This window comes from Nomascus leucogenys, chromosome 10, assembly GCF_006542625.1.
Source record: "Nomascus leucogenys isolate Asia chromosome 10, Asia_NLE_v1, whole genome shotgun sequence".
Taxonomy (NCBI): Eukaryota; Metazoa; Chordata; class Mammalia; order Primates; family Hylobatidae; genus Nomascus; species Nomascus leucogenys.
In genome coordinates this window covers 33,618,346-33,632,631 of record NC_044390.1, presented here as the reverse complement: position 1 = coordinate 33,632,631, position 14,286 = coordinate 33,618,346, and the positions used below count along the sequence as shown (strand labels likewise).

Below are 14,286 nucleotides of genomic sequence, written 5' to 3'. Positions count from 1 at the left end.
AAGATGAGTCTGCAGAAGGTATGTGTATATATGTAATGTAGGGTTGGTGAGGCGGTACAACTGATAGAACAGGATAATGCAAAAAAGAAAAGAGTTAGTAGCTAACATTTAAAAGGGCTTCCCAAACTGGAAAGAGTAAAAGTCTGATGGCAGCAAATGCAATGAAGAAATCAAGACTCAGGAGAGGTAAGGAAAGAAGAAGGAAGTGGTTCCCTGATCACATGATTTGCTGGCCTCACCAGTAATAGAGAACAACAGACACACTGAATGTCAAGATTCAAACTTAGAAATTTTCTTTTATGTGTATACTTTTTAATTCTTTAAATTACTATTGAAGGGAAAAATCTATAGAGATTTGCTTACAGCTGACTGTTATGTGTTCTAAGGCTGAACACATAACACATAACGAAACATTATCTGAATATTTTATATATTTTGAACCCACAAGACTTTTCTTCAGGAAAGCTAAAACAGGACAATAATGTTCAAAGCAGATGTCTGAGAACTTTTTTCCAATTGAAATAACTTTTGCATTTCACTTTCGAAATAGTTTAAAAAATTAATCTACTCTCCCCATTATAGCAAAAATAGAACTGAAAAATGTCAGGCTCCCTAGAGGTTCTTAATTAGAGTCCATGGATTTTAATAAGGGGTGGGAGGATAGGTTTGGCTTCCCCACCCCTGAAGTTAAACACAAACTCTGTTTTATTATGTATGTGCATGGAAGGGAAAGGAAGAGTCAAAAAAGATTCCATAATATTAAGGCCCACTTATCTAATAACTTTTTCTTATAGGTAAATTGTAATTATATTTTCTCCTAAAATCCAATTAAATTCTTTCTATTGTTAAAGAAAATAGTGGATACTAACTAATGATTTCACCTGAATATGAACTACTATAAGTCCTAAACTACTGTCATATACTTCAGTACTTCAGTTTAACCAAACCAGGACAGTTACCCTTTCCACTGTTGGTAAGTACATGTAAGCAATAATTTTTAAATTATTATGGTTCTTTTTTAAATTCTACGTCACTTAAATGTGTCAAATTCTGTTGCCTAGTACTGAAATTCTAGAGCTGTGCTGTTCAATATGGTAGCAATGAGCCACATGTGGCTGACTTTAAATCAACCAAAACTGAATTTAAAAATTTGTACCTAAGCCACACTAATCACTTTTCAAGTTCTTCATAGCCACATGTAGCTAACAGCTACCATATTGGAGAATTCAGCTATAAAACATTTCCATTATTGTAGAAAATTCTATTAAAGAGTACTCATGTAGAAAGTTTAATTAAAATAAAGCTATCCTCACTGTTCCATTGAGACAAAGTCTTTTTGTTTTCTTCTGTTTTAAATTATTTAATTTTTTTCAAGTTGGGATCTCACTATGTTGCCCAGGCTGGTCTCAAACTCCTGAGCTAAAGTGATCAATCCACCACCTCAGCCTTCCAGAGTGCTGGGATTACAGGCATAAGCCACCATGCCCAGTGAGACTTTTGATTACTTTTTGCAACTACTCTCTTTGGAATTAAAGAAACCACTGATTCTGTCACCCACCTATATGCTACATGAGGTAGCTACTTGAACAGCAAGAGCACAGAGCTAAGCTCGTTAGTTCCCATTAGTCAGACAAGCTCATTAAATTACTTGCTCTGACACTTAATTCCTATGTAACTTTAGGCAAGTCACTTAATCTACTCAAATGACTCTTACTTCATCTACGAAATGTATATAATGTCAACTTGATTCATAGGGTTACTGTGAGGGTATTAAAAAATGTGTATGTGTACGTTATATTATCATTTCTAAATTCAGGGCCATCTTTTTCCTAAAGCTCCTAGACTATTTAAATCATTTTAATTTATGCAAAAAAACAAACTGAAATCTCAAAAGAAAAAAACTACAGATATTTCAGATCTCTAATTCAACAAATTGAAAAGTCTTGGGTTATTGAGTGCCTGTTATACATCAAACACAGTGCTTGATGCTTCTGTATTTCATTCTACTGAAGCCTCACAACAATCCAGATAACAGAATACATTAAGTTCAGTTTGTAGAAAAGAATATAGAAGCAAGCAAGGGCTAAATAGTTTATACAAAGTCACTCAGCTAACAAGAAGTGGAGGTAGAATTTGATACCAGGTGAAGGTCTACCCTACTCCAAAAGCTTACCCACACAAGATAACCCACAAAAAATGGGGAAAATATCTGGATCAAAATTAAAGGTTTCAAAAAACAAATGATTAAAAAAAGATTCTGTAAGAATATATATAACACTTTAATTAAACATAATTTGCAGAACCCAGGGAAAAGAGACTGCAAGATGTTGTTCCAGAATTTCTTTAAGGCTTATGTCCAAATGGAGTTATAGGAATGATGAAAGAAAATGAGTGAAAGTAAGACAGAATTTCCCTTACAAAAGAACAAAATAAAGCAATGCAAAAATGGGTCTTACAGAGATGATACAGTCTCACAAAGCAGTATCTTACCTTTTCAGACAGAATATCTGAGGTACTAATTCTTCTTGTTAAATTTTGTTCTTTATCTTGTAATCCTTTAAAATAAAATAATATCTTTTGAATAATCCAAAAGATAGCCACAATCTAAAATAAAATAATCCTATATAATATCTGGTAATTATTTTAAAAGATATCATTAAAGGGTCTCATTTTCTCAATCTCTCAACCAAAAGGAAATATCATTAAAGAGAATGAAAATCTGAACAAACTCTTATCAGCCTCATTCCCGAAAGTTATAAGGCAAAATGATTCAAAATATTAAAATAAAACCACACTTTTAATAAAATGACTTCTGAACTAGAAATAGTCATTTCAAATAAGAACAGAATTTATAAAGCATAGAAACAAGCAGCAACACTTAATTACCAAGTGGATTATCTACACTGATAGAATATAATGATGACTAAATCCAGTCCTCTAAATTGGAATGAATGCAATGTTTACAGACTGTATTGGATTTGTGCATTAGAGAATTGGTCTTTTATTTACCTAGAAAAGCATCAGTAGAGGCAGCTTAAGTATCAATAAAATTAAGTCCATCCATACATTTTTTCCAGATATCTAGCCTTGGGCCCAGACGACTGATGAAACAATGTATAAAATCTTACATTTATATATTACCTAATCTGCAACAGCTTTAAACATTACATAATAAAGTTACAGAATATCTACAATCCTGTTGAGATACTTTTGTAGCTAAAACAGATTATGTTAAAAATTCAGAAATCTTTCCTTAAGATGACAAAACTGAAGTTGCAAAGCTAGGATTTAAACTAGATCTTAATTTTAGGCCTAGTGTTTTCACCATAACACCACACCTGTCAATGTTCCAAACATCCTAATTTGACTGCTCAAGTGAACCAAAGAATGTGCGACTTATTCAATAAATAAAGAAATGACTAATCTAGCACCTCAATCAATGTAAATAGAAGGCAATGACCAAATTTCAAGACAAATGAGTTCTGTTGAAAGGCTTAGTCTATAAATGTGAATTTGTTGCAACATGACTGATACATTTGAAAATAATTTGAGCAGCCAGGCACAGTGGCTTATGCCTGTAATCCCAGTGCTTTGGGACGCAGAGGCGGGTGGATCACCTGAGGTCAGGAGTTCAACACCACCCTGGGCAACACGGCAAAACTCCGTCTCTACTGAAAATAGAAAAAATTAGCCAGGCATGGTGGTGCACGCCTGTAGTCCCAGCTACTCGGAAGGCTGAGGCAGGAGAATCGCTTGGACCCGGGAGGTGGAGGTTGCAGTGAGCCGAGATAGTACCACTGTACTCCATCCTGGGCAACAGAGCAAGACTCTGTCTCAAAAAAAAAAAGAAAAGAAAAGAAAAGAAAAGAAAAGAAAAGAAAAAGAATTTGAGCATAACACAAATTTATATTTACTTATGTGTGATTTGTCTCAGAGAAACACTAAGAATGCAGAAAACTGCACCCAAGTGATCTGAGCCATGTAGGAATACACAAACAACATATACTTCAAACATCTATCAAATACCCAAGTTCATTGCGTGTGTTATAAGCCACATCCATCCACATCTGGTGTTACAATTTACTGTCTGATTTCAGGTAACACTCCTTGTTTTACTTCATAATAACTCATAAGTAGCAAATATTCCACTTCCACAGGTGTACTTCAGGTCTATTTTATGGAATGCTGACATGTTTACTTTAATATTTCACACTTTTTTTCTCCATTTCACATGCAAAGCTGTACTATCATTTTTCATTTATTGCTATTTTTTTTTTATATGCCACGGACAGTTTTTGAGTGTTGTTCCTCTAACCCCATTTTCTCCACACACTCTATTGTTTTTATTGCATAATTTTGCAGTGTGGTAATTTAGTAATAACTATTAGACAAAAATAAACAGGGAAACATTAAACGCTAAATTATTCTCCTACATGAGAAACTTATGAGTTTCATTAGGTCATGAGAAATCTACTGGTTGATTAGGATCTCACTTGTCTATACAAAATGGCAGCACCTCCCTTTAATGGAGCATAGAGGCAAGTATCTATTAACATAGCAGGTACCTTATGACTACATTGCTACCTTAAAAATAAATACAATAGGCTAGGTGTGGTGGTTCATGCCTGTAATCCTAGCACTTTGGGAGGCCAAGGCGGGCAGATCACGAGGTCAGGAGATCAAAGACCATCCTGGCTAACATGGTGAAATCCCATCTCTACTAAAAATACAAAAAATTAGCTGGGCGTGGTGGCAGGCACCTGTAGTCCCAGCTACTCGGGAGGCTGAGGCAGGAGAATGGTGTGAACCTGGGAGGTGGAGCCTGCCATGAGCCGAGATCAGGCCACTGCACTCCAGCCTGGGCAACAGAGCGAGAGTCAGGAGAATGGTGTGAACCTGGGAGGTGGAGCTTGCAGTGAGCTGAGATCACACCACTGCACTCCAGCCTGGGCAACAGAGCGAGTCTGTCTCAAAAAAAAAAATTAATAAATACAATAAATTCAATAAATACAAATTTTAGACAATAAATATAACTTTACACAAAGATTATAAATGCAGGTTTAAACTGATCAAATCAGTAGCTAGACATTGTTCTACCACTGTCATAGGTCTGTACAATAAAATTATCTCAAGTTTTACTCAAAACCTCTAAAATGGACACTGTTCTTGTCACACAGTATTTAAAATATTACCAACTGAAAGTCTAATGTGAGCTAAAGTCACCAGCACATAGGCAGTAGTTAAAACCATAATAATGAGAATATCCCTAGAAAATGGGACACTGAGGACATGACAAATTAAGAAATTACACAGGAAAAGTAATTATTTAAAACAAACAAAAGACAGAAAATGAAAATCAGAAAGTTATTTTTAAAATCCATTGCAGAAATCCCAAAATTTCAAGGGAAGAAAAATATCACTGAATATAGTAGAGATGTCTACCCCCAATAGAATATTCTCAGCAATGCAGCCAGAGTGATACCTTAAAAATATAAAACAGATTATGTAAGTCCTTTGCTCAAAACCCTGTAAGAGCTCCCCATTTCATTAGGAATAAAAAAACAAAGTTCTTACAAGGCTCTATGAGATCTGCCCCCTCCTGCCATCTCCAATCCCTTCTCTCCCATTATGCATTCCCCTCACTCTCTCTTCTGTATTAGCACAGGACTCCTTGTTCTTCCCCAAACATGTCAGGCATCCTTCTGTATTATGGTCATTTCTCTAGTTCAGCGATGCCCAAACTTCAGCATGTAGCAGAATCAACAGAAGGGCTGGTTAAATACAGATTGCTAGGCCCCATCTGCAGAGCTCCCAGTTCAATAGATCTAAGGTAGAGACTGAGAATTTGTGTTCTATCAAGCTCCCAGATAATGCAGTCCCCAGGAACCACACTTTGAAAATCACTGCTCTAGTTATTCCTTTTGCATAGAAGCCTCTTCCACCAGATATCCATTTGGCTATTCCTTTACTGTCTTCAAAGTCTTTCTTTAAATCTCACCTTCAAATAGACACCATGCTGACCACTCTATTAGTGCTGCAACCTGTGTCCTCAATATCCCTTTCCTACTTACCCTGATATACTTTTTCTCTTTCACAACAGTTAATTTACTCATCATGTTTACTGTTTCACCTTCTAAAATGCAAGCCCATGAAAACATAAGTGACTATTTTGTTCACCAATTTATTTCCAAGAGCCTGGAATAAAGTGCTCAACTAATTTTTGAATGAATGGAAGAATGAAATAAAAAACATCCACTAAAATTTACAATTAGGTCACAGAAAACTACCATGAGTAGTTTCAGTATTGTGATGGGGGTAGAAAAGCAAACTGTATTGGGCTAATAAGGAAATGAGAAGTAAAGTGAAAAGCTGGTACAGACTAGACGTCTCAGAAGTCTTATTGAAAAGAGGAAGAATACTTGACATAATTTAAGAGAGAATGTAGGATGAGATGGAAGAGGATTTCCATTTTTGGATGGAAAAGTCAAATATATTAAGAACACCCTAAGGAGACAATGGTTCAAGATAAAGCAGAATAAAGCAAGGTCCCAGAGAAGGCAGAAGAAGTTAGAGCCAGGAAAACAAGTTAAAACAAAATGGCCATGAACAAGACAGTCATTACTCTCAGGGTGAAAGAACTGAAGCGAAAATTGATATGGATTACAAACAAGTTTATGGTCAGGAAGTGAAAAGCTGGAATTGAGTGTGATCACCTCCAATAAGAGGCAAGCTTGTATACTGACAATAACAAAGGTTGAGTAAAAGGCCTGAAAAAATTATGAAGGTATAGAAGAGTTGTCAAGAGATATGGAAAAAAGGCTCACCGATAAGGTAAGTTTGATAGTAGAGTCTTGCTGAGGATTGGTGGGGAAATATACATATAGAAATATATATATCATTTACTGATTCAGATGACATTTTAGCTTCTTTGATTTTCCTCCAATCACTCTTCCATACTGATGCCAGTTATTTTTCTAAAACACACATCTGATCACATCATTTTCTTGCTTAAAAATATTTAACAGCCCCCCCTCAATGTTTAAAGGACAAAATTCAAATTCTTTAGCAAAATATTAAAGGCCTTCCCAATCCAACACTAACCTGTCCTTTTATAATTTTATGTCCAACCACTCACCAAAAAAATACCGTTATCTCTCACACTGCATACATATTTGATTAATCTCAATGCCCTTAAAAAGCCCTCTGTGCCTGTCTACTCATTTGGTTCCTTCTGACTTCCCCAGTGGAAAAGATTCATTTTTCCAGATGTATATCAAACATTTACATCTCTATGAAACCTTTCTAAATCCAGGTGAGGATATTTAATCCTTCCTGTGTTACTCCAGGCTTTCACACATAACTCATATTATACTCCATGATAGAAATTTGTGTCTTTTCTATCCCTCTGTGTTATACTTCTCAAAACTGCTTGTGTAGAATCATAGTACTAAATTGAAGAGGGGAAAGAAAGGCATCTCCCTGAGAATGTGCAACCCAAAATAATCGTCACTTAGGTTTGCAACCAAATTCACACCATATGGACAGCCAGTGAGGGTTGAACTGATTCCAAGGCTGAAGTCTAGCAAATTCTCTCTGGGGAATGCATCTTTGTCCCAGGTCTCAAAAACTTCCCACAACTAAAATTCAAAAAAAAATGACCACCTCATATTAAAACACAACAAAACAAAACAAAATGACTAAATGTTCAAGAAAAGAAAGTACCAAAAATGAGTAATAACAAAACAAACATCAGAAATCAAACCCCCAAAGACCTGAGATACTGAAAATTAGCAGGGATAGGAGATAAAACAAAACAGACCTATGGTTAATTTGTTTAAAGAAACAAAGATAAAGCTGAAAACATAAGCAGGGAGAAGAAAAGTGGAAAGAATGATCAAAGTGATTTGAAAACAAAACAAAAATGAAATAGTAAAATAAAAACTGTAATTGAAATTTAGAACTCAGTAAGTGGGCTTAAGGCAAATCGAATACAGCTGAAGAGAGAATCAGTAAAATGAAAGATGTAGCAGAGGAAATTTTCCAGAATTTGTCAATTATAAAGTGACAGAAACATGAGAGACATGAAAGATAAAGTATGATGACTTAACATAACATACATCTATACAGAGTTCCAAAAAAGAGAGGGAATGGGATAATATTCTAAGAGATAATGATCATTTTTTCAGAACCAATGCAAGATCCAATCCAGATTCAAGAAACAACAAATTCCAAGCTGGATACATAAAAAGAAATCTACAATCAGCACATCACGCAGTTCAACTACAGAATATCAAAGACAAAAAGGATCTTTAAAACAACCAAAGAAAAAAGATTATCTTCAAATTGGAAACCATTAAGACGGATAGATGAGTTTTGAAAATCAACAATGGAAGCCAGAAAATATTGTCAGTAAGAATATAATTAGGGGCTGGGCGTGGTGGCTCATGCCTGTAATCCCAGCACTTTGGAAGGCCAAGGCCGGCGGATCACTTCAGGCCAGGAGTTTGAGACCAGACCGGCCAACATGGCAAAACCCCATCTCTACTAAATACAAAAATTAGCCAGGCACAATGGCATGTACCATAGTCCCAGCTACTCAGGAAGCTGAGGCATGAGAATCACTTGAACCCAGGAGGCGGAGGTTGCAGTGAGCCAAGATAGTGCTACTGCACTCCAGCCTGGATGATAGGGCAAGACTTTGTCTCAAAAACAAACAAACAAACAAACAAAAAGCATATAATTAAACAACCTAGAATTCTAAACCCGGGAAAATATCTTTTAAAAAGAATAAACAGAAATCGTTTTCCACCCAGCAAAAACACATTAAAAAAAAAAAAAGTCTAAAGAATGTATTTAAGCACAGACCATGGTGGCTCACACCTGTAATCCCAGCATTTTAGGAGGCCAAGGCAAGAGGATCACTTGAGCCCAGGAGTTTGAGACCAGCCTAGACAACATACTGAGACCCCGTCTCTACAGAAATTTTTAAAACATAGCCAAGCATGGTAGTACATGCCTGTGGTCCCAGCAACTCAGGAGGCTGAGGTGGGAGGATCACCTGAGCCCAGGAGGTCAAGGCTGCACTGAGTCATGATCACACTCCTGCACTCCAGCCTGGGCAACACAGTGAGATCTTATCTAAAACACACACACACAGAGAACATAGTTATACATAAATAATTCCAGACATGATACAAAGAGTGAGCCAAGAAAGTGCTAAATATATAGGCAAGGCTAAGCAAACATCATTCTTTGTATTTCGGGGAAAGAGTAAGGTTCTTGATTAACTTTAAACACTGGTAGGAATATAAGACCAGAAATTTAGTATTCAACTTCCAAACTAGCAAATAAAAAAAAATTGTGTGAAGAAAAATAAGAGCCTGAAAAGAAACAAAAAAAGAAGAAATAAAACCAAATGTCAATAATCATAAAAAATGTGAGTAGACTATATGTTCAAGCTAAAGGACAAATATTGTCATAGTGAATTATAAATTAAAACCAGCTCTATACTATGTACAAGTAATATCTGAGACATGAGGATACAGAAAGACTGAAAGAGTGGGAAATTATATAAAGAGAAAGGTGATGTGGCTATTAATATAAGACAAAATCGTCTTTTAGGCAAAAACATCAGAGATAAAGTCGCTACATAATGACTCAATTACTCAGCTTCAAAGTATTTAAAGCACAAATTAAAAATCACAAATCCATCATCATACTGGCAAATTTTAACAAACTCCTCTTAGTAACTGATCAAGCATATCAAAAACCAAAAAAGTAAACAACACAAAAAGCTCAAGTAATCTATAAATTCATTTCAAACATACGTAGAACTCTTACAAAAAATTGATTACATACTAGACAATAAAGAAGTCTCCAAGTATTTCAAAAGATTGGTTATCATAGCAATCTTATTTTCTGACAGTATGATTGACTTAGATATCAATAAAAAATACTGCTAGACAACCTACATGTTTAGAAGAAACATACTTCCAAGCAGCCTACAAGTCAATGAAAAATAAAAATTAGAAAATATTCAGAATGAATGAAAAAAGTTAAATAACCCAACTTGAGACAGAACTGAAGTCAAATTTTATGGCCTAAAATGATCTTAATAGGAGAGAGGCTGAAAACTGAGTTTAAAAACCTATGTACTTATTTCAGGGGAAATTAAAGAAGAGAGCAGGGAAAAAAAAGATACAACTTATAAATACTACAGATAAAAAAGTAAAGGATTCTTAAGAACAATTTTTATAACTTCTATAACTTATAAGAAATAGACACATTATGAAAAATATATGGTTTACATAAACTGCCTTAACAGAAATAGAAAACACAAAGTCAGATTAAAACTTTCTCAGAAAAAAACTCCACTCAGGCCCAGACACTTTTATCAGCAAGATCTACCAAGTATCTCAGAATGTTTCCAATCTTAAACTATTACAGAGAATAAAGATGAAAACAGCCCCAACTAATTTGAGTATCATAACGTTACACTAAAAACTGTCAAGGAAAAACAGAGGGGGAAAATTACAGGCTCTGAACACATTAAAAATTCTAAACAAAACACTAGCAAACCTTCATTTGTAATTGCCGAAAGTTGGAAAAACCCAAACATAATTGGGAAATGGATAAACTACAGTATGATGGGATACAAACAACTGACATATACAATTACATAAATGAATTTCAAACATATTATGCTCAATGAAAGAAGCTATAATCAAAGGCAATATACTATATGATTCCATTAGTGTGACATTCTGGAAAAGGCAAAACTATAGGGACAGATCAGTGGTTACCAAGTGAATTAAGGGCTGAGGGAGGGGATAACTACAAAGACACTTAGAGAAACTGAGGTTGATGAAAGAATTCTGTATCTTAATGGTGGCTGGTGATGGTTACCCACTGTCTACATTTGTCAAAACCTGAAGAACTACACACTTATACATTTATAATGCTAAAAGGTAAATTTTACTGTATATAAATTATATCTTAAAGAGGAAAAGAAAAAACAAGCCAAATCCATGATTTAAAAATGGTATATCATAAACTGTATTAAACGCAAGCATACAAGTGGTTTAATACTAGAAATAAATTATATAATTCATTACACTAACAAATTAAAATAAATTAGATGCTCATCCCAATAATGAAGAAAAAAGATTTTGTAAACTTCAACATCCATTCACGCTGAAAATTTCAAACCAGGAATAGGAGTAAAACCCTCCTTTACTCAATAAGGGATACCTACAAAAAAATTAACATCATATTTAATGGTAAATGTCAAAACCATTTTCTTTAAATTAGGAAACAAAGGTGTCAACTATTATCACTTATGTATAACATTCTATTATAGAGGCCAGCATGTCAGGCAAAAAAAAAAAAAAAAAAAATCAAGAAATAAAGACTAAAAGTAAACAAAATTAATAATTATTCAATGATATGAATGTCTACATACAAAATACAAAAGAATTTACAGATAATTACAATCATTTCAATGAAGTACACTGCCAAAACATGTAGTTACTCCTTTAGAGGAAGAAGAGTCATTACTAACTGAAATATTTAATTCCATTACCTTGACTAGAATCAGTAGTGTCGGATTTCAGGGAAAGTGGTTTTGCTCCATCTTTAACTTTTTTCAAACGGTTCTTATCTCCTGGTAAAGTCAATTTTTGCCTGAGTGGTTTTAATTCAAACGCCTGAAAAGTTTTGACTTGTGTTTTCTCCTCAGGAGCTACTTCTTTACTTGAATCCTTTGTAATACTGACATTATCAGTGCTAGTTTGGTCCTCAAAGTTCAATGTTTTAGGATCTTCCTGCACATTCTCTTCTTTGCTACTCAATGCTAGTTTTTCATCCTTATTGATGCATTCTAGTTCCAACTGTATTTGCTTATACTTTAAAAGCAAATCTTCAAAAGTTTCTTCCACACAGTTTTCATTTTTTGATGAATAATTTTGTTTTCTTGATGGAGACCTTCCAAAACTTTTGGCTGAACAGCATATTAAGGAAACTAGTTTCCAAAAATTTTCCACAGTTAAATTTAACAAAAAAACATAGATTATAGATGAATTTTCTCCCTTTTTAATTTTTCAAGAAAATGAATTGATATTTTTAAATTACTAAATTCCATTTAATGTATGTGCAGCTAATGCCCACTTTCATTATGTGCCCATATTTGAATTTAATAAGTACCATATAAATAGTCCACTTAAAAATCACTAGTGTCATAATTACCAGTAGTATCCACAGACAGTCCACCTAGTTAGGTTATAGCATCCTTCCTTCTGTAAGTGCCAGGAAAGTCCATAATTAGCTTCACGTTAGAGATTATTTTCTGAAGGAAGAGGGGAGTAACTGAATGCTTTGTCACAGATGTGGATAATTTACATTTCAGGGGGCCAGGCGCGGTGGCTCACACCTGTAATCCCAGCACTTTGGGAGGCTGAGGCAGGAGCATCACTTGAGGTCAGAAGTTCAAGACGAGCCTGGCCAACATGGTGAAACCCCATCTCTACTAAAAATAAAAAAATTAGCCAGGCATGGTGGTGCAGGCCTGTAGTCCCAGGTACTTGAGACGCTGAGGCAAGAGAATTGCTTGAACTCAGGAGGCGGAGGTCGCAGGGAGCCGAGATCACACCACTGCACTCCAGCCTGGGCAACAGAGGGAGACTTCATCTCAAAAAAAAAGAAAAAAAAAACACACTTTAAAATAGTACTCAAAATATATCTATTTTTGTCCTACAGACAAGGAAAAATGTTATGAAAATAATCTGAAGCAACTGTTCTTACTTTCTTCTCTAAAACAGTGATACACGAAAGGTAACTTCTTCCTTAGAAACAGCTACAAAATTTCAAACTACAATTTTTATTCTAAACAATTCATACACGAGAATTGTTATACCTCATTTTTCCAGACCAGATATTAGCAAGAGAAAAGATAGTACCTACTGTGGTTTTAATATATCATTTATAAATTTTTTTTTTTTTTTTTGAGACAGAGTCTCGCTCTGTCAGCCAGGCTGGAGTGCAGTGGTGCGATCTCGGCTCACTGCAACCTCCGTCTCCCAGGCTCAAGCAATTCGCCTGTCTCAGCCTCCTGAGTAGCTTGGATTACAGGTGCGTGCCACCATGCCTGGCTAATTTTTGTATTTTTAGTAGAGACGGAGTTTCACCATGTCGGCAAGGCTGGTCTCAAACTCCTGACCTCAGGTGATCCGCCCACCTTGGCCTCCCAAAGTGCCGGGATTACAGGTGTGAGCCACTGCACCCAGCCTATAGGTTATTTTCAGTTGGCTAGGATGTAAAATACAGTACCCCAAATATGGTTCTTCTGTTTAAATTCCTCACAGGACAAGCAGCAGAAAAGGTTTTTAAACTCTCCTGATGACCAGTTCTAAAAATGAGAATTACCATCATCTGAGGAACAAAAATAAGCAATAAGTACATCTGATAATCTTAACAGTTCTACAGCAAAACTGTTCTAGTAAATCTCTGGTTCTCTGATCTCTTCAAAGCCAAGTTTCTTGAAAGAAAACTAGTTTCTCTGTACCCTTCTTACCAAATGGAATCTGGTTTCTCTCCCATTAATCTAGAGAGACTGCTGTGGCTAAGTTTCCCTATCAATGTTTTCAAACCTTATTTTTTTTTACCTGACCCCTCTGAGAATCCGACACCATAAACCACTTCTCTCTTGGCTTCCATAACTCCGCATCTCCCTGTTTCCCTATTTGTGTTTTTCTTTTAAGTCTCCATTGAGTCTTTTCTCTCCAACTTGTGAAATAATGGTGCTCTTCAGGGAGCACTACTTAGCCTCTTTCTCTTTTTATTTTGAGCATTCTAATGCACCTCCACAGTTTTACCTACCACAGGAGAGTTTACCCTGGTGATAAGATATTTCTCTATCTCCTACAAGCCATCCTTCATACTGCTGCTGCCACAGTAATCTTTCTAGAATACAAATATAAGATCATTCCCCTTGTTTAAATTTCCTTAATAAAAAAGTCCAAAATCCTGAGAATAAATATAATCTGACCTGTGCTTTCCTTTCCAAACTTACTTTTTCCTTGTTCATCACAATTTTTGCATAGCTTTGTGTCTAAGTTTGTCTGTTCTTCAACTTAACCCCAATTCAAGTGTCACCTCTGTGAAGCCCGAGTTTCTCACTCCCTCTTCCCCTCTTATGCACTCTTTGTATGTAAGTTCTGTAATTATCTGCATTTACATCTTACTTTTCACTGAAGCCATTTAAAGGCACAACTGCAGTTAAAAAAAAAAAAA

At 35.4% G+C, this 14,286-nt stretch overlaps 1 protein-coding gene across 1 annotated transcript in view; it reads right to left on the bottom strand.

Annotated features, from left to right (window-relative positions):
- The window catches only part of ZFC3H1 (zinc finger C3H1-type containing), a 54,943-nt gene that overhangs the window by 36,244 nt on the left and 4,413 nt on the right, over positions 1–14,286 (bottom strand). The window contains exons 2-3 of the mRNA XM_030819983.1: positions 11,582–11,998; positions 2,491–2,555 (exon numbers count right to left, since the gene is read on the bottom strand). Coding sequence (XP_030675843.1) covers positions 2,491–2,555; positions 11,582–11,998 — 482 coding nt within the window. The remainder of the gene's footprint in view (positions 1–2,490; positions 2,556–11,581; positions 11,999–14,286) is intronic.